Here is a 23,326-nt window from a genome sequence, read left to right as displayed (position 1 = left end):
TGTGTATGTGTATATATACATAGAAAGAGAGAGAGAGACATTTAAGGAATTGGCTCACAGGAAGCTTGGCAAATCCAGAAACTGATAGAGTAGGCTGATGGTCTGGAGACTCAGGGAAGAACTGCAGTCTGAGTCCAAAGGCAGTCTGTTGACAGAACTTCTTGCTTTGGGGACAACAGTCTTTGTTGTATTAAGGTCTTCAACTGATTGGATGTGGCCGACTCACACTATCACACTACGGAGGGTAATCTGCTTTACTCAAAATCCCCTGATTTTAGTTTATTCATTTATTTTTTGAGACATGGTATTGCTCTGTTGCCTAGGCTGGAGCTCAGTGGTATGATCATGGCTCACTGAAGCCTCGACCTTCTGGGCCCAATCGATCCTCCTACTTCAGCCTCTTGAGTAGCTGGACTTGAGTAGCTTGCCTGGCCCCAAAATTCACTGATTTTAAATGTTCATCTCATAAAAAAAAAATACCTTGAAAGAAACATCCAGAAAATTGACCAACCATCTGGGCACCATGGCCAGTCAAGCTGACACATAAAATTTACCATCACAAATGGTAATAGAGTAATAGAATGTAACATTTACATATTACTCTCAAATGAGTCAGAAAAAATATAGCATATATAACCTGTGTACATATATACAGAAAGAGAGTGATAAAGCAAACATAATAAAAAGTTGACAACTGGGCTGGGCACGGTGGCTCACGCCTGTCATCCCAGCACTTTGGGAGTCTGAGGCGGGCGGATCATTTGAGGTCAGGAGTTTGAGACCAACCTGGCCAACACGGTGAAACCCTGTCTCTATTAAAAATACAAAAGTCAGCCAGGTGTGGTGGTGCACCCTTGTAATCCCAGCTACTCAGGAGACTGAGGCAGGAGAATTGCTTGAACCCGGGAGGCAGAGGTTGCAGTGAGCCAAGATCGCGCCACTTCACTCCAGCCTGGGCGACAGAGTGAGACTCTGTCTCAAAAAAAAAAAAAAAAATTCAACAACTGGGAGATTCGGGTGAGGGTGTACTGAAATCCTTGATGCTATTCTTTTTTATTCTTTTTATTATTTTTAAACATTTCTCATGTCTGTTTCCTATCCTTTGTACTATTCTTGCAATTTTTCTGCAAGTTTAAGGTTATTGGCAAAATAAAAGTTAAAATAGAAAAAGAACATAAAGTATATGCACAAAGAGTATTGTTTAGAAAAGAAATCTACCTATTGTGAGGTCTGTGCCTGGTACCAAGTATATGCTGAATAGCTGATGCTGCTGCCAGCTTTTCAGGTCTGGAGAGAAAGGTTATTTCTCATAAGAAGTCACAAGGGGGCATCCCAAAGCCAAGAAACACCATCTAGCACAGAAGTTCACTGAGTCTGTAGAGCTGTCGGTGTCCTACCCTTCCTTACCCAGAATGCACTCCTTAATCCTAAAGAAAAAAAAGAAAAAGCTTTGTCTGCTAAAAGCAGGGGCTCCTTCCTTTCACAGTGGACAAGGCTATGGAGCACCTGAGAGCTGGCCTCCTTTCCTTCTGTTTGGGTCTGGATTTCAGAGTAGCTGTCAAGGGTCACTGCATATATCACAACCAGGACATCGACTCTGGAGACGTACGAAAAGGAGCGGACGAATGTGGTGGCAATGTAGAAGAGTGAGCCCTGGAATGAGAACTCACAGACATTCACGTGTTGTGTGTACTCAGCCATATCCCTCCTTATCCTCTTTTCTTTTCTTTTAATTGATTTTTTAATTGTAAATGGACAATTTATACTTGTTTATAATTATGAGTCACAAAGTCCTATTGTGACTTATAAATACAATATGGAATAATTAAATCAAGCCAGTTAACATATCCATCACCTCAAATGCTTAACATTTTTTGGGTTGAGAACATTTGAAATTTACTCTTAGCAATCTACCATGCTATGCAATAGATCTCAAAACACAATATATTCCTCCTGAGACTTTGCACACTATGACCATCATTTCCCCATTCCTCCTCCCCGAGTCTCTGTAACCACCATTCTACTCACTGCTTATATATATACACATATTTTTTTTTCTTTTTTGAGAGAGAGTCTCGCTCTGTTGCCCAAGCTGGAGTGCAGTGGTGCAATCTCGGCTCACTACAACCTCCACCTCCTGGGTTCAAGCAATTCTCCTGCCTCAGCCTCCTGAGTAGCTGGGATTACAGGTGCCCACCACCACGCCTGGCTAATTTTTGTATTTTTAGTAGAGACAGAGTTTCCTCATGTTGTGCAGGCTGGTCTCCAATTTCTGGGCTCCAGCGATCCACCCACCCCAGCCTCCCAAAGTGCTGGGATTACAGGCGTGAGCCACCACGCCGGTTCTTCCACTCACTGCTTCTATGAGTTCAAATGTTTCAGATTCTACAAATAAATGACAACATTTCTTCCTGTTTTCTTTTTTTCTTTTTTTTTCTTGAGATAGAGCCTCGCTCTGTCACCCAGGCTGGAGTGCTGTGGCCCGATCTCAGCTTACTGCAAGCTCTGCCTGCCAGGTTCACACCATTCTCCTGCCTCAGCCTCCCAAGTAGCTGGGACTATAGGTGCCTGCCACCATGCCCGGCTAAATTTTTTTGTATTTTTTGTAGAGACAGGGTTTCACTGTGTTAGCCAGGATGGTCTCAATCTCCTTACCTTGTGATCCGCCCGCCTCGGCTTCCCAAAGTGCTGGGATTACAGGCGTGAGCCACTGCGCCCGGCCCATTTCATCCTGTTTTCTTTTTTTTTTTTTTTAGACGGAGTTTCACTCTTGTTGCCCAGGCTGGAGCGCAATGGCGCAATCTCAGCCCATCACAACCTCTGCCTCCCGGGATCAAGTGATTCTCCTGCCTCAGCCTCCTAAGTAGCTGGGATTACAGACATGCGCCATCATGCCTGGCTAATTCTGTATTTTTAGTAGAGACGGGGTTTCTCCATGTTGGTCAGGCTGGTCTCGAACTCCTGACCTCAGGTGATCCACCCGTCTTGGCCTCCCAAAGTGCTGGGATTATAGGCGTGAGCCACCATGCCCAGCCTCATCCTGTTTTCTTAATCTGACTTCTTAGATGTTCCACCTGGAGCTCCTAGGATTTAATGTTTCTAAGTTCTGGAATATGTCCATTCTGGTCTACCTGACCCTGTCACAAACTGCACCTTGAAATGAAATTGCTCTAGTCACAAAAGTCTCTTGCTACCTGCCTGTGATTACACAGTGCAGCAGAAGGTGCTGTCCAAGGTCCAAATGAAGCCTCTGGTATTTAATGTATTGAGTCTCAGTTTCCTTATCGGAATAAAACAAATAATAACATTCGCTTTTTGAGTCTTGTAAGAATTAGATATATAAATATAGTATCTAGAACAGAGTAGATATTAAATGAATTGCAGTATTTTCTTTTTACACTTTGTTTTAAGTAACAGGGTGTTGTAGAAAAAAATGGGATTTAAAGTTAAGACAAAGTTCCTGGTTGAGTGCCGTGGCTCATGCCTGTAATGCCAGCACTATGAGAGGCCAAGGTGGGAGGAATACTTGAGTTCAGGAGTTTGAGACCAGCCTGGGCAACATGGTGAGACTCTGTCTCTACAAAAAATTTAAAAAATTAGCCGAGTGTGGTGGTGTGCACCCATGGTTTCAGCTGCTTGGGAGGCTGAAGTGGGAGGATTGCTTGAGCCCAGGAGGTTAAGGCTGAAGCTGTAATCATGCCAACGCATTCCAGCCTGGGCAACAGAGCAAGACCCTGTCTTTAAAAAAAAAAATTTACATGACAATACGCCTTTAAGAACTCTGGCGGCCGGCCGGGTACGGTGGCTCACACCTGTAATCCCAGCACTTTGGGAGGCCAAGGCAGGTGGATCACAAGGTCAGGAGTTCGAGACCAGCCTGGCCAACATGGTGAAACCCCATCTCTAATAAAAATACAAAAAAAAATTAGCCGGGCATGGTGGTGCATGCCTGCGGTCCCAGTTACTAGGGAGGCTGAGGCAGGAGAATTGTTTGAACCTGAGAGGTGGAGGTTGCAGTGAGCCAAGATCGCACCAGTCTGGGTGACAGAGCGAGTCTCCGTCTCAAAAAAAACAAAAAAAAGAACTCTGTCAACAACATTATTACCCCAGCCAGAAATGACCTTCCTCCGTTAAATAAATTGAAATCTTAATCTGCATGTCCCAGCTCAAGTGTAACATCTTTCAAGAAACTTTTCTCTAATAATCTCAAAAATATAAATAATATGGTATCCATATTCTGGACATTGTTAAAAAAGAATGAGGAACATCTACATGTACTGAGATGGAAAATCTCAGAGACATTAAGTGAAAATAAGCCATGGAATACATACATTATGATTCCATTTTTATGTTTAGAGAAAAAAGGAGGTGACCATGCCATTCTCTTGCTTAAAACCCTTCAGTGGTTCCCCACTGCCAACCACGTGAAGTCTGAGCTCCTTAGCTAACATTCGTGCTCCTTCACATTCATGCTCCTTCACTATTTGGGCTCTGCCAACCTCTGTGGCCTCATCTCCTACAGACCGATCTTGTCATTTTGAGCCCTGGGTTCCAGCTGTGACTAAAGTGCCCTCCACCATCTCTTCCTCTAGATCAGTGGCTCTCAAGCTTTAGCATACATCAGAATCACCTGGAATGCTTGTTAAAATACAGACTGCTGGCTGCACCCGTAGAATTTCGGATTTAGGTCTAGGATTGGGCCTAACAATTTCTATTTCCTGTCAAGTTCCCAGGTGATACTGATGCTGCTGTTCTAAGAACCACACTTTGACAGCCAATGCCTTTACAATGCTTATGACTCAGTTTCCTCACCTACATATAGGCTGACCAATCATGTTGGTTTGAGACTGCCCCAGTTTTGGCATTGAAAGTTTCAAGTCACAGAAAACCCCTTAGTTCCAAGCAAACTGGGACAGTTGGTTACCACCTGCATAAGAATCTCTCCCAGGTGGCAGCTTACAGGACATTTATTGCTACTGCCAAGCAGGCCTTCTCTATGGCCAGGCAACAGGGAGTGCTGAGGAAGGAATTCCATCGTCCTGACCAACTTTTTGCTGGAGTAAGAGTATTTAACAAAGTTCTTCATATTCAGGCACCTCCAAACATATTTTCTTTATTTCCTCCAGAGAACAGGCTTTAGTACTGAGGTCCTTGTAAACATTTAACACAACTGGTTTAAGAACAAACTAAAAGCATCTATATCCTTGCCCTGTGTTGCTGGGGTGAGTTTATACAAGGAGAAGTTGGAACAAATGCAGTGGGCACAATGACCTTCTTACTCAGTTCAAAGTAGGTCTTGGGATGAGAGTTCCATACGGCCAGTACAGCTGACTTTCTGTGATTTCCAAGGGGTGCCCAAAACATTAAACGCCATGGTCCTTGGGAAGGACTGATGATGTTTCTGCTCATTGTTGATCAGGGTCAAACCTTTTCACTAACCGGGACTGCTCTTTCCAAGAAGTCAGAGGTCAGAAAGCTGGTAGCGTCGTACAAGACCGTCTCGACAGCATGTGTAGATCTGCTTCTCCCATGTGGCTACCTAAAACACAAGAATTCACAGCGTAAAGGAAGCCTGGGATTCTTCCATTTCAAAAAGATGGAGGCTTATGATTGACACACACTAGTCCCAGGGAGTCTGAGAAGGCTTTATGAAGGCAACAGAATTACATCCATAATTATGTGCTTACAAAAATTGCTGGCCCATAGTGATGGATGCATCCCAATCACCAATGGTTGGGATGCACCATGACTATATAACAGAGAAACTAATTGGCCCAAGTGGAAAGTAAACCCATTAGTGTTGTTCAGGTTTAGCACAGATGGTCTGCCTCTAGGGAGGAGATGGTTCAGAGATGGGCTTGACTATTCTTGAACCTTATAAAATTGGATGCAAAAATGTTCTGAATATGTGTCTTTTTTTCTGAGGAGGATTTCATCAACTCCTCAAGGAAAACAGCATGAATTCTGGAGTTAACTTAATCTCAGCTTTACTACCAACTAGCTGCATGACCTAGGGCAACTTTCTCAACCCCCCAGGCCCCAGTTGCCTCATTTGTACAATGGAAATATGTTGATTCAAAATATGGAACACTACACAAGAATTTTGTTTGTTTGTTTTTTGAGACAGAGTCTCGCTCCGTCGCTCAGGCTGGAGTGCAGTGACGCCATCTTGGCTCACTGCAAGCTCCGCCTCCCGGGTTCACGCCATTCTCCTGCCTCAGCCTCCCAAGTAGCTGGGACTACACGCACCCACCACCACGCCTGGCTACTTTTTTGTATTGTTAGTAGAGACAGGGTTTCACCGTGTTGGCCAGGATGGTCTCAATCTCCTGACCTCGTGATCCGCACCCCCTCCGCCTCCCAAAGTGCTGGGCATGAGCCACCATGCCCGGCCAGAACACTACGCAAGAATTTTTAAAAATGAAATAGATGGCCGGGCGCGGTGGCTCACGCCTGTAATCCCAGCACTTTGGGAGGCCGAGGCAGGCCTCAGTCGGGAGTTCAAGACCAGCCTGACCAACATGGAGAAACCTCGTCTCTACTAAAAATACAAAATTAGCCGGGTGTGGTGGCGCATGCCTGTAATCCCAGCTGCTCGAGAGGCTGAGGCAGGAGAATCGCTTGAACCTGGGAGGCGGAGGTTGCTGTGGGCTGAGATCGCGCCATTGCACTCCAGCCTGGGCAACAAGAGCGAAACTCCATCTGAAAGAAAGAAAGAGAGAAAGAGAGAAAGAGAGAAAGAGAGAAAGAGAGAAAGAGAGAGAGAGAGAGAGAGAGAGAGAGAGAAAGAAAGGAAAGAAAGAAAGAAAGAAAGAAAGAAAGAAAGAAAGAAAGAAAGAAAGAGATCTATATGGATTTACCTGGAAACAGCTCTAAGATGGTAATTAAAAAAAAGTCACAGGGCAATATATATAGTCTCAATTACGTACAAACTGAAGATAAAAGTATATTATTTACATTAATACATAAAGATGTAAGTGTGCAAATTCTCTGAAAATAGTCTTGAAAAATATGTGCCAAACTTTTAATGCTAGTTACTTCTGGAAAAGAGAAAGGGAACCAAAAAGGTCGTAAAGGAGACTTTTAAATCTGTATCATTCTGTATTGTTTGAACTTTTACAGATATTAATTGTACAACTTTTTTTAAATTATAGGAAAAAATAGGAATAGTAATACCCACACCTCAACAAATAGTAACAAAGATTACATGAGATAACGTATATAAAACGTTCAGCACAGTGTCTGGTCAATAAATATTCCCCTTTTGTTTTTCTCTTTCTATTCTAATCAAATGAAAAAATCAGTCTAGAAGTCTTAATAATAATAATGAATAATATTTATAGAATGTATTTACAAAGAGTTTTCAGATTACTATCTTTACAGATGAATTGACAGACTAGTGAGGTAAAGTAAGTTTTTAAGTTTCTAGAGCTAGTAAGTGATGAAGTCACTTTTTTTTTTTTTTTTGGGACAGGGTCTCACTCTGTTGCCCAGACTAGAGTGCAATGGTACAATCACAGCTCACTGCAGCCTCAACTTCCCAGGCCCAAGCAATCGTCCCATCTTGGCCTCCCAAATGAGTAGCTGGGACTACAGGTGTGTGTGCCACCATGCCCAGCTAATTTTTCTGTATTTTTTGTAGAGACGGGGGTCTCATCTTATTGCCTAGGCTGGTTTCAAACTCCTGGGCTCAAGTGATCCACCTGCTTCAGCCTCCAAAAGTGCTGGGGTTACAGCTGTCAGCCAGAAGTCACTTCTTTTTTTTTTTTTTTTTTTTTTTTGAGATGGAGTCTCACTCTGTTGCCCAGGCTGGAATGTAGTAGTACGATCTTGAGGCTCACTGCAGCCTCCACCTCCCAGGTTCAAGCGATTCTCCTGCCTCAGCCTCCCAAGTAACTGGAACTACAGGCATGTACCACCACGCCCAGCTAATTTTTTTGTATTTTTAGTAGAGACGGGGTTTCACCATGCTGGCCAGGCTGGTCTTGAACTCCTGACCTCAAGTGATCCGCCTGTCTCGGCCTCCCAAAGTACTGGGATTACAGGCGTGAGCCACCATGCCTGGCCCAGAAATCACTTCTGAGTTAAGCTCTTGATTTCTTGCCATCCTACCACACTGCTTATACAATAAGCACTATTTTATCATCCCTAATGACCACAAGGTATCTGGATTCAGTCTCATAAAAGCCCTAGATCTCTCATGAGAATCACCCAGGTCTGGTGTCGTCTCAGGCCTGTACCTTGTACACAGGGTCACAGTCAGCCCCAGTGAGCTCAGTGACATAGTCTAAGTCTTGCTGGACAATAAAACAGCTTCCATCACCTGAAAGGCAGAAAGAAAATTCATATAACTAAGAGAAAACTGCATCCAGAGTTTAAAAACTCAGTATTTTTATTTGCTTCTGTAGATCACTAGTGTAAAGAAGATGGTCCAAAGACCCAGAATGGCAAATAGATCTTATTACGTGGGCCAACTTTTTGTTTGTTTGTTTTTTGAGACAGAGTTTCGTTCTTTTTGCCCAGGCTAGAGTACAATGGCACAATCTCAGCAAACTGCAACCTCCACCTCCCGGGTTCAAGCAATTCTCCTGCCTCAGCCTCCCAAGCAGCTGGGATTACAGGTGCCCACCACCACGCCTGGCTAATTTTTGTAGAGACGGGGTTTCACCATGTTGGCCAGGCTGGTCTCAAACTCCTGACCTCAGGTGATCCACCCGCCTCAGCCTCCCAAGGTGCTGGGATTACAAGCGTGAGCCACCATACCCGGCCTATGTGGGCCAATTATGATGATCTATAGTGGCTGCCTAGAATGCTGAGCTGGGCTGGATTTGAAGAGCAAGTGCAAGTTCTGTGGGAAAAAGAGATGTCTTTGATTAGCAATGCCTGGCAAAGGCACAGAGCAAGCAACCACAGGTGTGTGTGTGTGTGTGTGTGTGTATTTATAAACTTATCCTAGATTATATTTAATAGGGAATGTCTAAAAAATGTCTTTAACATTTTTTAAAGAAACATTTGTGTAGATATTCCCTATTAAAATGTTCCCAGATTATTCCTCAATCTGTAAATTTGACTGTATACACTAGGAGAAAGAGGACAGTTACACTAAGAAAGTAAAAGTGTATCTAATTCTTAAAAGAGCACGGACAAATGAAACAAATGAATCATAGGGGTGATCTATAAACTGCTTAATAAGGTGATTTCTTTTTGTTAATATAAAAGTAGTAAAAATACAAAAAGAATTAGCCGAGCATGGTAGTGCATGCCTGTAATCCCAGATACTCAGGAGGCTGAGGCAGGAGAATCGCTTGAACCCGGGAAGCAGAGGTTGCAGTGAGCCAAGATGGTGCCACTGCACTCCAGCCTGGGCGACAGAGTGAGACTCTGTCTCAAAATAAATACATAAAAACATAAATAAATAGAAGTAGTACATGCTCACTGAACAAAACTTTAAAACTAAACAAAGCAGAGGTACAAAAATCACCCCTAATCTACCATTCAAAGGCAATTACTGTTAACATTTTGATCTATTTTTTTGTGCCTATTTTACATGGTTGACAGCATGTGCATAAACGAATGTCTTTATGCATAAAGTTTTTTCTGTATTAAGATTATGACTTTGTATATATAAAGACCTGGAAAAGAATCAGCAGACATTAACCTTTTCAAACTTTTTGGAAATCTGAACAACTGTTTTCCAAATTTATCTGTTAATCTACATTCAAGCAGCAGCATATACGAGGTAGTACCTTATCCTTTTTTGCATTACTATTAAAAATCACCTTCTCCAAAAATGAATCCTTGTCTTTTAGAGAGACATATAGAAATGCTAACAGATGAAATAAGACGCTCATGATATATTTCAAAATATATGAAGACTGAGGAATGCAAGGGAATGGGTAAAACAAGATTAGCAATATATTGATAATAGCTTAAGTTGGATAATGGGTATAACAGGTTCATCGTGCTATTCTACTTTTAGATATGTTTGGCAATTTGCATCAAAAAATTTTGTTTTTTATTTTGTTTCATCTGGCAATTTAAATCTCCTCACTAATAATCAAAGAGTTCCAAAGGACCTCAAAAATCATCTATATCCAACTTCTTTTTTTTTTTTTTTTGAGACGGAGTCTCGCTCTGTCACCCAGGCTGGAGTGCAGTGGCGCGATCTCGGCTCACTGCAAGCTCCACTTCCCAGGTTCATGCCATTCTCCTGCCTCAGCCTCCCAAGTAGCTGGGACTACAGGCGCCCGCCATGATGCCCGGCTAATTTTTTGTATTTTTAGTAGAGACGGGGTTTCACCATGTTAGCCAGGATGGTCTCGATCTCCTGACCTCGTGATCCGCCCGCCTCGGCCTCCGAAAGTGCTGGGATTACAGGCGTGAGCCACCGTGCCCGGCCTATATCCAACTTCTAAACCAGTACAGAACTCCCTCTACAGCACATGGCAGAGCGGCCAAACAGCCTACACTTGCCCATCTCCAGAGTTAGGGGTGCTCACTACCTTAAGGGCAGCTTCTTTCTTAAGGAAAAGAAAGCTTTTCCTTTATAATTAACTGAAATGTGGTTTCTGATAACTTTCTCTTATTGGTCTTAGTTTTGTCCTCTGAAAACAGAGTTATAATCTTACTCCCTTTGCCTTTAGACATCAGTACTGGAAGTTATGCCTTGCCTTCTTCCCAGCAGAAAAGTAGAAAAGTACAAAAAATCTGCTCCTCTGGGTTGAAACCCGGGCGCCACCAAGATGCCAGCTTACCACTCTTCTCTCATGGATCCTGACACTGAACTCATTGGAAACATGGCACTGTTACCTATCAGAAGTCAATTCAAAGGACCTGCCCCCAGAGAGACAAAAGATACAGATACTGTGGATGAAGCCATCTATTAGTTCAAGGCCAATGTCTTCTTCAAAAACTATGAAGTTAAGAATGAAGCTGACAGGACCTTGATATACGTATCTCTGTCTACGTTTCTGAGTGTCTGAAGGAACTCCAGAAGTGCAATTCCAAAAGCCAAGGTGAGAAAGAAATGTATACACTGGGAATCACTAACTTTCCCATTCCTGGAGAACCTGGTTTTCCACTTAATGCAATGTATCCCAAACCTGCAAACAAACAGGAAGATGAAGTGATGAGGGCCTATTTACAACATCCGAGGCAAGAGACTGGGCTGAGACTTTGTGAGAAAGTTTTCGACCCTCAGAATGATAAACGCTGCAAGTGGTGGACTTGTTTTGTGAAGAGACAGTTCATGCTAGAGTCTTTCAAGACCTGGAGAGTGAAAGGAGCAGGGGCAGCCACCATCTCCAGAGCCCTGGGCAGCATTTTCCAGCAAGATATACGCAATCTTTTGCCTTTATTTCATAAAGTTTTATACAGAAGAGAGAAGACCATGTCTTTACTTGAAAAACTCTTGATCAAGAATTCGGGTGGGAGAAAAGAAAGTGGGTTATCAACAGTGATTTGAAATTTTCTGCAGTATTAAGCTGGCGCTTAGTAAGAATAAGTAATAATAAAGAAATTTCTAACATTCCAAAAAAAAAAAGTACAAAAAGTAGAACCATGAGTCAGCTCTTCTCCACCTACACTCCTCACATAACCCACACATCACCTTGCCACAGAGATTTTTTTTTTTTTGCGAGGCAGTCTCACTCTGTCGCTGAGGCTGGAGTGCAGTGGTACAATCTTGGCTCACTGCAACCTCCACCTCCCAGGTTCAAGTGATTCTCCTGCCTCAGCCTCCCAAGTAGCTGGGATTACAGGTGCACACCACCATGCCTAGCTAATATTTGTATTTTTAGTAGAGATGGGGTTTCGCTATGTTGGCCAGGCTGGTCTTAAACTCCTGACCTCAGCTGATCCACCCGCCTTGACCTCCCAAAGTGCTGGGATAACAGATGTGAGCCACTGCACCCAGCCAGAGATGTTAATAATCAGTAAAATGGCCTGTAGATAGGACAGAGGAGGCGAGAAATATCAAGGCCTCAGGTGATCTATCCGCCTTGGCCTCCCAAAGTGCTGGGATTACAGGCGTGAGCCACTGCACCCAACCTTATTTTTTAATTTTTAATTTTTTTTTTTTTGAGACAGAGTCTCACTCTGTCACCCAGGCTGGAGTACAGTGGCATGCTCTCAGCTTACTGCATCCTCCACCTCCCAGGTTCAAGTGATTCTCTTCCCTCAGCCTCCTGAGTAGTTGGGACTATAGATATGTGCCACCATGCCAGCTAATTTCTGTATTTTTAGTAGAGACAGCGTTTCACCATGTTGGCCAGGGTAGTCTCAAATTCCTGACCTCAAGGAATCCACCCGCTTCAGCTTCCCAAAGTGCTGGGATTACAGGCGTGAGCCACCACGCCCAGTCACTCTCTTTTTAATATTTTTTTAATTGAAAAAATTATTTTTGAGACAGAGTCTCGCTTTGTCACCCAGGGTGAAATGCAGTGGCACAATCATGGCTCACTGCAGCCTCACCTCCTAGATTCAAGCAATCCTCCCACCTCAGCCTCCTGAGTAGCTGGGACCACAGAAATGAACCACCATGCCTGGCTAATTTTTATTTTTTGTAGAGACACGGTCTCCTATGTTGCCCAGGCTGACCTCAAACTCCTGGGCTCAAGTGATCCTCCCACCTCAGCCTCCCAAAATGCTGGGATTATAGGCATGAGCCACTGTGCCCAGACTACTTGTTTTTTAAATTAAAAAATATATATAAAAAATACTATATTTTGGAGTGACTTTAGGTTTACAGAAAAGTTAGTTAAAGATAATACAGAAGGTTCCCATATGCCCTTAATCAGTTTCAGGTTTTCCCAAATGTTATCACCTTACATTTGTCAAAACTAAGATGCCAATATTGGTACACTACTACCACCTAAACAGCATACTTTTTTTTTTTCACCAGTCTTTCCTTAACATCCTGGATCCAATCCAGAATACCACTGACTTAGTTGTCAAGTTTCCTTAGTCTCTTTGGTTGACTTTATTTTCAAATCACTAAATTAATATAATCTGAAATGGACTCTGGACTTCTTGTTAAGTGAAGCAGTATACTTTCTTAACTGTTTAAACCATATTCAGCTGGGTGTTCTGTAAATAACAGCCCAAAACATCCTAACTGACATACTGAAATGCTCAAGGTAGGTAGGTAGTCCCTCCAGGCTGTATAGTCCAGTCCTCCTGACCTACATCATTCCTACAAGGATCCAGTGTCCCTTAATGTACACTTTGCTCCAGGCATTTCCCCAACACCATTCCTGAACTCCATTCCAAAGAGTTTGTCCTGGCTACATTAAGATACTCGCTTTACCTAGAATATGTATGTAAAGCATCAAACACAGTACCTACTACATAGCAGGCCCTCTGGAAATGCTAGTGCTCTTCTTCTTTTGCCCCCGCTTGCCTCATCTATGACTTTGCATATACAATAGCTTCAGCTTTCAGTGTCCCTCTTTACATCTCCAGTGGGTGAAATCTTTATCAGTTTACATGTCACGCAGTTCACGAAGACCTTGCTGACAGCACTCCTACCTCTAGAATTAGCTATTCTTCATTTCCTCATGCAGTCTTCTGATGTAGTCCTTATCAAACTGGACTGCAATCAAATGTTCACATGTCTGTCTGCCTTACTGTGAGCTCCTTTAGGGCAGAAGAGTGGTGGGCATTGAGCTAAATTCTGGGAATAACACAATGAATAAGGCACAGTCACCACCCTCAAGGAGTTTGAACTGGAGGGGGACAAAGACAATCACAACGTAGAGTGATAAACACTATTGATAGGTACAATATGCCAAAGAATCATGGGGGACCATGCCCCAACCCAGCCATAGATCAGACACTTAAAACTATGTTTAATTAACTGAACTACAGAGAAGCATCTCTCTCAATTGGCCCATGGACCCACCTTGGCTAGCAATGAATCCATCTCTGAAACTTAGCAGGGATAGAACTGGTGCTCCTGATCTGTGGATGACTTGTACCGGAGCCCTAGGATTCAGAGAAAGGGGAAATTTTACTTTCCTTCTTCAAAAGCAATACTTGACTATATTCAACATATAGTACTAACCACATAAGAGCAAACAGGATAAAATGTGAAGAAAGATTAAACATTTCTATGGTTTCTTTCCTGGCAAGAACCTTAACTGGCAGATTAAGGTAATCCGAAAACCATCCATGTCTCTAAACATGAACTAAGTCACCACCCAAATCCTGAGTTTTTAAGGTAGGTATGACATGGGTTGAAGATAACAATATTAGCAGTATGTTAAACTTTTCACTTAACAAAAGAATTAAGATTTGTTGTAAAATATTAAAATTGTCAGGACTCTAAAAAGAAAGAGGCTGAGGCAGGAGAATGGCGTGAACCCGGGAGGCGGAGCTTGCAGTGAGCCGAGATTGCGCCACTGCACTCCAACCTGGGCTACAGAGCAAGACTCCATCTCAAAAAAAAATAAAAAAAAAAAAAGAAAGAGAAAGCTGAGTGAGAATCAATTTAATATATATGTAAGTGTGATTTTATAATAGTGATCAGAGATTCCCTATCTCTGTGGAGGCAAAAAAAAAAAAAAAAAGAAAACAACAAAAAAAAAATAAGTAACTGAAATGATGGAAGAAAAGGTATAAGCTAGTCACCATCTACTGGAATTTATTCCCTACTCTTGGAATAAACTTAGAATGGCAGGTAAGGTCAGAGCAGCTCCTGTTTTCCTGCTGGCATCACTTCTCACCACTGCCCTCATATGCAGGGAACATACCTGTCATAGACTCCTGAAAACAATCCCCTTCACATGCCTTCATATATGGGATTCTATACATGGGATTCTACCGAGGCCAGCTCTTTTCCTCCTTCTTTACTTGGCAACTTCCTACTCAACAAGACCCAATGTTTCTCATTTCCTTGGAGAAGCAGTCTCACCTCCTTCCCTCTCCTTTTTGGTGCTTCCTTAGATTTCTGTAGCTAGCCCTGTCAGACAAGTGATCACACTGCACAACAGTCTTTTACTTGTCCATCTTTACCATTAGACTCCAGGTGCCTCAAAGGCAGAGTCTGTATCTTTTTTTTTTTTTTTTTTTGAGGTAGAGTCTCGCTCTGTTGCCCAGGCTGGAGTCCAGTGGCACGATCTCAGCTCACTGCAACCTCCACTTCCCAGGTTCAAGCGATCCTCCTGCCTCAGCCCCCCAGTAGCTGGGATTATAGGTACGTGCCACCATGCCCAGCTAATTTTTGTATTTTTAGTAGAGACAGGGTTTCGCCATGTTGGCCAGGCTGGTCTTAAACTCCTGACCTCAGGTGATCCACCCACCTTGACCTTCCAAAGTGCTGGGGTTACAGGCGTGAGCCACCACGCCCAGCCCAGAGTCTGTACCTTTTATTTCTGGTTTTCAGTGCCTTGAACCAAGCCTGATGCCCACAGAAGCTATTTTCAATAAATATCAGTTGAAAAAAGGAAGGAAATCAAAGGAGGAAGGGACAAAATTGTAGAAATTGTTAAATCCTGCAACAGAGAGATCGTGTGATTCTCTTTGGATATCTTTAAGGCCAAAGAAAAGCCTGTTTAGAAAGGTCATGATCAAAACTACATAACTAACAGAGCAGGGTTCCTTGAACTAAAAATGATCATTCAGGGCTGGGTACAGTGACTCATGCCTGTAATCCCAGCACTTTCGGAGGTTGAGGCGGGCGGATCACGAGGTCAGGAATTCGAGATCAGCCTGACCAACATGATGAAACCCTGTCTCTACTAAATATACAAAAATTAGCTGGGTGTGGTAGCACACACCTGTAATCCCAGCTACTCAGGAGGCTGAGGCAGGAGAATTGCTTGAACCCGGGAGGCAAAGGTTGCAGTAAGCCGAGATAGCACCACTGCACTCCAGCCTGGGTGACAGAGGAAGACTCCATCTCAAAAAATAAATAAATAAATAAAAATAATTCAATCTTTCAATCTTAGGGTAGCCAGGGTCTAATGTAAGAGAAAATTACTGAGCTCTTTAAAATTAAAAGTTCTAGACAATCAATTTAAATGAAATGTTAGTTTATATTTAAGCTTAATTTTCAAAGCAATCATTAGTCAGACAATCATAATGGTATGAATCATATATTTTAATATGAGTCCAGGAATAATAAGAAAAATCAGAAAATTCAGACTGGAAAACCTTTGTAAATGGAAAAATATACCCTTGATTCAATAGTCATCTATATGCTAGGCTAAATCAATGTTAAAGCCAATAAAAATTTCCACTCTGTAGAAGACCTGCATCATGTAAATGAATGGTGACTCACCTTGGACTCCTCACATCCAGCTGATAAATGTTTCCATCTTGAGTCCCAGCCAATAGCAAGAAGCCAGAGAGAAAAGTACAGCAGTTGAAAGCGTCTGAGCCAATAAAGAGGAACACCTGGGAACAAGTAGGGGGCAAAAATGCTGTTTAAAGATTAATTTGTTTCCAGGAATAAACAGGCACCAAAAAAGGAAAAATTTCACTATATTTTGAGATATTTTCTTCCTTCCCCCTTTAATTATTCTCAAATGGTAAATTACACATTCACCAAAAACTGAGAAGGAAGTACTCCCAGGATTTCAGGAACCTGGGGTTGACTAAGGACTTGAGCAGTTTATATAATATACTCTGAAGTAGCAGTTTTCCAACTACTACCACTCAACACACTGTCTCACAGGATCCTCACCACCAAAATTCCTTCTTTGCCCCTTTTTCATGACAACTTTCTGAGAAACACTTGCAATTCCCACATGTAAGTTTTGCTCCATGTCACTTCAACCTTTTGAAGGAGGGTATTTTGTAGGAAAATGAACAGGCTTAAATAAAGTAGCAATGTAAAGAATCACAATTCTCCCCATGAATCTGAAAAAAAAATTATTATAGTTTTATTTTCTCCTTACTGTTAGGTCAAACTGATCATGTCTTCCCCAAACATACTAAAAAGAAAAGGCAAAAAACAAAATAAACAAACAAAAAAACCTGATTTCCCTCTGGAAGTAAAAGCCAGCATGGAAACTCAAGTACAAAGGCGATATTAGCAAAAATGGTAATGTTCCTGAAACAAACTTTGAAAATGGAAATATCACCAGCACAGTGGAGTAACAAGATGAAATGAAAACAGCAAACCCTGTGGCCAAATCAAATCACTAAAGTTGTCTGGATGACGATTACAGGAGCTAGAAGGAAATTTTAAAAATCTAATCTCTGGGAAGAGAAAATTTAGTTAAGAACATAATCTGCCCAGCAAAAATTCAGAGGATGTAGGAAGAAACTTCAACTAATGGTCTGTTCATTAATTGATCAAGAGTCCTGAATGCACGAGTCCCTTTTTTGAGACAGGGTCTCACTCTTGTTCCCCAGGCTGGAGTACAGTGGCGCAATCTTGGCTCACTGCAGCCTCGACCTTCCAGGCTAAGGTGATATTCCCACCTCAGCCTCCCAAGTAGCTGTAGCTGGGATTACAGGTGCATGCCACCATGCCCAGCCAATTTTTTGTATTTTTAATAGAGATGGGTTTTTTTGCCCAGGCCAGTCTCGAACTCCTGGACTCAAGCAATCCACCCTTTCTGGGCCTCCCAGAAAGCTGGGATTACAGGCATGAGCCACCATGCCCAGCGGGCGTGAGTTCTTTACTCAGAATTTTTTCACATTACCTTAGAGGTAGCAGGACTCATAAAGAAAATCTATACAACTTCATCATTTTACATATAGCACACTAAGGTCCAGAGAGGGAAAGTGACTTAACAAAGATCACAAAACAGTAGACCATTTAATCCTCATCACATACCCTATTATGACCAGTTTAGTGATGACGAAGCAGGCTCAGAGAGGTTAAGTAACTTGTCCAATGCTGGAACCATTAAGTATTAATAGAAGAACTGAGATTTATTTTATTTTTTTATTCTCTGCAAGTGCTGCACAAGAACTGGGATTCAGGGCTGGGCGCAGTGGCTCACATCTGTACTCCCAGCACTTTGGGAGATTGAGGCAGGTGGATCACTTGAGTCAGGAGTTTGAGACTAGTCTGGCCAACATGGTGAAACCCCGTCTCTACTGAAAATACAAAAATTAGCCAGGCATGGTGGTGGGCTTGTAATCCCACTACTCGGGAGGCTGATGCAGGAGAATCACTTGAACCTAGGAGGTGGAGGTTGCAGTGAGCTGAACCGAGATTGCGCCACTGCACTCCATCCAACCTGGGCGACAGAGTGAAACTCTGTCTCCAAAAAAAAAAAAAAAAAAAGAACTGGGATTTAAATGTTGCCCTTATTCCAAATCCCACAACTCTTAATTATCACACTGTACTGCCTCTTACTCACGCAGCCTTCTCAAAAGTGAACACAGGGAGCAAGTAGAAATGTTTCCAAAATAGCTTTCTAAGACACAGAGTGACCCAGGTTGCCTCAGCGTTCAAAGGTCATATAGGAACCACTTGCCGGCTGCCTGCTCTGTAGTCCCAAGCACTGAAGTTTCTTATCTTCCCGGGCCAAGAGCAGCATTTTGGCCTCTGTTCCAACCTCCCGTTCACCTGCATGACAAATAAACTATGTTAATAACAGTGAGGCTGATCAGCTGGTAGTGCCCACACAGCACCAATACTGATGGTTGATTACTGATTTTGTTAGCGATTCACTTATTACAAAGAAAACATTTATTATGTTCTGTATCTCACTGTGGTATTATTTATACAACTGGATATATTTGTCAAAACTCACAGAACTATACAATTAAAAATACTGACTTTACTTTTACATTTTAAAAATGTTTTTTAATGGTATCCAGTAGCCAAGGAAAAGGGTGACTTTTACCATATGTAAAAGATACCTCAGTAAATCCAAATTTATTTTTAAAATGCACCTGTGTGTGTGTGTACTTTTTTTTGAGACAGAGTCTAGTATGTTGTCCAGGCTGGAGTGCAGGGGCCATTCACAAGCACAAACATAGCACCCCACAGTCTTGAATCCCTGGGTGCAAGCAATCCTCCCACCTCAGCCTCCTGAGTAGCTGGGACTACAGGTGTGCACACCATGGCTGGCAATAAACCCAACTTTTAAAATATTAAGTTGTTTGTACCATGATAAGACACCACACTAGGAGCTGGGATACAATACTGCAAAAAACAGTCTCTGACCTCAAAGATCTTACAGCCTAGAGAAAATGAAATTTATTCATTTACTCACCAAATATTTCTTTAGGGCCTACCATGTATCAGGCACTATTCTTTTTTTCTTTTTTTTTTTCTTTTTTTACCCTCATCTTCTATGTGATGACATCACACACTATTCTAACTGCTAAGGAAATAGTGATGAACAAACAGATAAGGTCCTCACTCTCAAGGATTCTAGTGAATAGGTAAATAAACAAGTAGGATACTTTCAGAAAGTGATGAGTTCTAAAATAAAATAAAATAGGAAAATAAGATCAGAAGTGAATAGATGGTGGAAGGCTAGATGGGGAGGGTAACTTTAAATGTAAACTTCAACTTTATTTATTTTTTAAAATATTTTTTATAGAGATGGGATCTCACTATATTGCCCAGGCTAGTCTTGAACTCCTGGGCTCGAGCAATTCGCCCACCTCAGCCTCCCAAAGTGCTGGGATTATGGGCGTGAGCTACCACATCCGGCCTAAACTTTAACTTTAAAAAGCCTCTGTGGAAGTCACTTTTCAACTGAATGGCAAGACCTGAATGGTGAACAGAAACCAGTCATGTGAAGACCTGCAGGAGTATATTCCAGACCAAGGGAAAAAGAAGGCAAAGTCAGGCCAGGTGCGGTGGCTCACGCCTGTAATCCCAGAATTTTGGGAGCCCAAGGCAGGTAGATCACTTGAGGTGAGGAGTTTAAGACCAGCCTGGCCAACATGGCAAAACCCCATCTCTACTAAAAATACAAAAAATAGCCAGGCATGGTAGTGTACGCCTGTAATCCCAGTTACTCGGGAGGCTGAGGCGGGAGAATTGCTTGAACCTAGGAGGTGGAGGTTGCAGTGAGCCGAGAACGTGCCACTGCATTCAGCCTGGCAAAACAGGGAAACTCCATCTCAATTTAAAAAAAAGAAGGCAAAGTCCAGGAGACTGGGAGAGTCCACTGTACTGAAAGAAGAAACTGAAGGCCTGTGGCTGAAATGTAGTGAACATGGCAGAGGGTGGTATGACATGAGACTGGAGAGAAGTGTAGGGGTCAGAAAGTATAAGAGCTTGTTGTAAGCCATGCTAAGGGGTTAGGATTTCAACATATGTATAAAGGGAGGCCACTGGAGAGTTTTAAGCAGGAACGTGACATGACTTACGATTTTCTTAAATGACCACAAGATTGCTCTGAAAAGAATGGCTTATAGGAGAATAGTCTAGGCAGTAGTACAGGCAATAGATGATGATAGTTTGGACCAGATGTTGACAGGAGGAAGGGAGAGAGGGGGAGGGAGAGGGAGAAATAGAAAAATTAGAAACACTTTGAAGTTAGAGATGATAGACTTTGCTGATGTGGGACATGAGGAAAGAGAGGGTGGACTGTGAGTGAATCTCAGGCTTTGGGCTTGAGCAAATGGGTAGATAGCGGTGCCATCTTCTGAGATGGAAAAAAACAGTTTGGGGTGGGGAGGGATCAAACACTCCTTGTTAGACAAGGTAAGTTCAACTTATTTATTAGACATCGAAATAGAGTCTGAAACTCAGGTGAAAGGTCTATGCTTTACATGAACTTTGGAATGATAGCTATAGAACAGATGAGGTCACAAAGGAAGAAACTGTAGTTATAGCTGAGGGCCCAGAACTTAATAGTGGGGCCCTCTAGTATTTAAAGGTAGAAGAGAGGAGTTTCATAAAAGGAGATCTTTAAGAAGTAGCAGTCAATGAAATAGGAAGAAAACCAGTGTTATGTGGTATCACAGAAGCCATGAAAAGAAAAAGTTTTTTGAGGAGAGGGTTTACTATGTGAAATACCACTGAATTCAGAAAGACAAGCACAGAGAAACAAGGTGGATTAGGCAAGAGGAAGGTCATTGGTGGCTGGGGCCCATAGCTCACACCTGTAAGCCCAGCACTTTGGGAGGCTGAGGAGGGCGGATCACTTAAGGCCAGAAGTTCATGACCAGCCTGGCCAACATGGTGAAACCTCATCTGTACTACAAATACAAAAATTAGCCAGGCATGGTGGTGGGCACCCGTAATCCCAGCTACTCGGGAGGCTGAGGCACAAGAATCACTCGAACACTTGAACCTGGGAGGTGGAGACTGCAGTGAGCCAAGAGATCGCACCACTGCACTCCAGCCTGGGCAACAGAGTGAGACTCCATCTCAAAAAAAAAAAAAAAAAGGAAGGTCACTGGTGACTTTAACAACAGCCATTTCAGTCAAGTACTTGGGCACAAACCATCCTAGAATGGGTTGAAGAGTAAATGGGAAATGAAAAATTACAGAAAACAAGAAAAAATATTCTCATTTAAATTACTTTAGGGCCAGGAGCCGTGGCTCATGCTTGTAATCCTAGCACTTTGGGAGGCTAAGATGGGAGAATCACTTGAGGCCAGGAGTTCAACACCAGCCTGGGCAACACAGTGAGACCCTGTCTCTACAAAAATAAAAAAAAAAAGTAGCTAGGTGTAGTGGTGCATGCCTAGAGTCCTAGCTACTCGAGAGGCTGAGAGGCAGGAGAACTGCTTGAACAGAGTACAGAGGATTATTAGGGCTAAGAAACTACTATGTATGATATTGCAATGGTAAATACATGTCACTGTACACTTGTCAGACCCTATAGGATACATAACACCAAGAGTAAGCCCTAATGTAAACTCTGAACTTTGGGTGACAATAATGTGTCATGTAGGTTCATCAGCTGTAATAAATGTACCACTCTGGTGGGGGATATTGATAGTGAGGAGGGCTATGTGTGGGTGGGTAAAGCAAAAGGTATATAAGAACTCCCTGTACTTTTTTTTTTTTTTTTTTTTTGAGACAGAGTCTCACACTGTCGCCTGGGCTGGAGTGCAATGGAGCAATCTCAGCTCACTGCAACTTCCTCCTCCCAGGTTCACACGACTCTCCTGCCTTAGCCTCCCAAGTAGCTGGGATTACATGCACACACCACCACACCCAACTAATTTTTTGTATTTTTAGTAGAGATGGGGTTTCACTATGTTGGCCAGACTGGTTTCGAGCTCCTGACCTTGTGAATCGCCTGCCTCGGCCTCCCAAAGTGCTGGGATTACAGGCGTGAGCCACTGCACCTGGTCCCCTGTACTTTCTACTAAATTTTGCTGTGAGCCTAAAATGGCCCTAAAAAATAAGGGCTATTTTTTAAAATGTGAGGGGCTAAGACAACAGTAGAAAAAACATTGTCCTATGGAACAGAGATGCAACTATTATTATGGGAAAATAAGAAGGAAAGTTGCCTTATTAGGACCTTTATTAGTCTCTCACCACAGCTATTCAACCCATTTCCTACTACTACCCCTCTTAATTCAACTTTCTAGCCCAGTCAAACATATCTTTTTATATAACACTTAGTTTCACGTCCAAGCTATAATGCAAACTGCCCCTACACCTACCCCTTGCCCTAGCTCCCATTGTCCTATCCTTACCATTACTGTCTGTTCAACTTCAACTTATCCTCTAAAGGTTCAAGCCAACTTCTTTTGTGACATCTTTCCTATCTATACTAACCGGGAACACTCCGTCCCTCTGAAAACCTATTATATTTGCATTAGGACTTGCTAATTTGCCAGGCATGGTGGTGCAGGCCTGTAGTCCCAGCTATTAGGGAGGCTGTGGTGGGAGCATCACTTGAGCCCAGGAGTTCAATGCCAGCCTGGGCAAAACAGCAGGACTCTATCGCTAAAAGAATAAAATAAATAAAAAGAATCACTAATTATTTCAGCCAAATGTTACTGTTCTCTAAATGTTTTAAAGCAAGCTTGTCCAACCTGCAGCCCAGGGTGGCTCTGAATGAGGCCCAACACAAATTCATAAACTTTCTTAAAATATTATGAGATTTATTTATTTTTAGCTCAGCTATCATCAATGTTGTGTATTTTATGTGTGGCCCAAGACAAGTCTTCCAATGTGGCCCAGGGAAGCCAAAAGATTGAACACCCCTGTTTTATAGGCATTTATCTCATCTTCTACATTAGATTGTACTTACTGAAACGCAGTGCTATGACATATACTTCCTTTGTAGATTCCAAAGTAATAGAAACATAGTAGGTACAGAGTAAATATTAATCGTATGGTGAAAACAGAAATACCAGGCACAGAGCAGAAAAGGATGAGGAAGAAAAGGAGAAACTAAGGCAATCACTGAAGGGGGCCTAAGAAAATAAAACAATGCTA

At 42.5% G+C, this 23,326-nt stretch overlaps 1 protein-coding gene and 1 pseudogene across 9 annotated transcripts in view; one reads left to right on the top strand and one right to left on the bottom strand.

Moving 5' to 3' along the window:
• Window positions 1-5,087: 5,087 nt before the first annotated feature.
• The window catches only part of PAAF1 (proteasomal ATPase associated factor 1), a 48,393-nt gene continuing 30,154 nt past the window's right edge, over window positions 5,088-23,326 (bottom strand). For all 9 annotated transcript variants that reach the window (XM_522104.7, XM_063783203.1, XM_063783202.1 and 6 more), the window contains 5 exons: window positions 18,435-18,526; window positions 16,280-16,395; window positions 13,901-13,983; window positions 8,241-8,323; window positions 5,088-5,539 (listed from right to left, as the gene is read on the bottom strand). In XM_522104.7, coding sequence (XP_522104.2) covers window positions 5,462-5,539; window positions 8,241-8,323; window positions 13,901-13,983; window positions 16,280-16,395; window positions 18,435-18,526 — 452 coding nt within the window. In that variant the 3' untranslated portion in view covers window positions 5,088-5,461. The remainder of the gene's footprint in view (window positions 5,540-8,240; window positions 8,324-13,900; window positions 13,984-16,279; window positions 16,396-18,434; window positions 18,527-23,326) is intronic.
• On the top strand, window positions 10,670-11,520 carry LOC100609798 (actin-related protein 2/3 complex subunit 3-like; annotated as a pseudogene).

The sequence above is a fragment of the Pan troglodytes genome, chromosome 9, assembly GCF_028858775.2.
Source record: "Pan troglodytes isolate AG18354 chromosome 9, NHGRI_mPanTro3-v2.0_pri, whole genome shotgun sequence".
Lineage (NCBI taxonomy): Eukaryota > Metazoa > Chordata > Mammalia > Primates > Hominidae > Pan > Pan troglodytes.
Note: the sequence above shows the minus strand (reverse complement) of the source record. Positions and strands in the feature narration are given on the sequence as shown.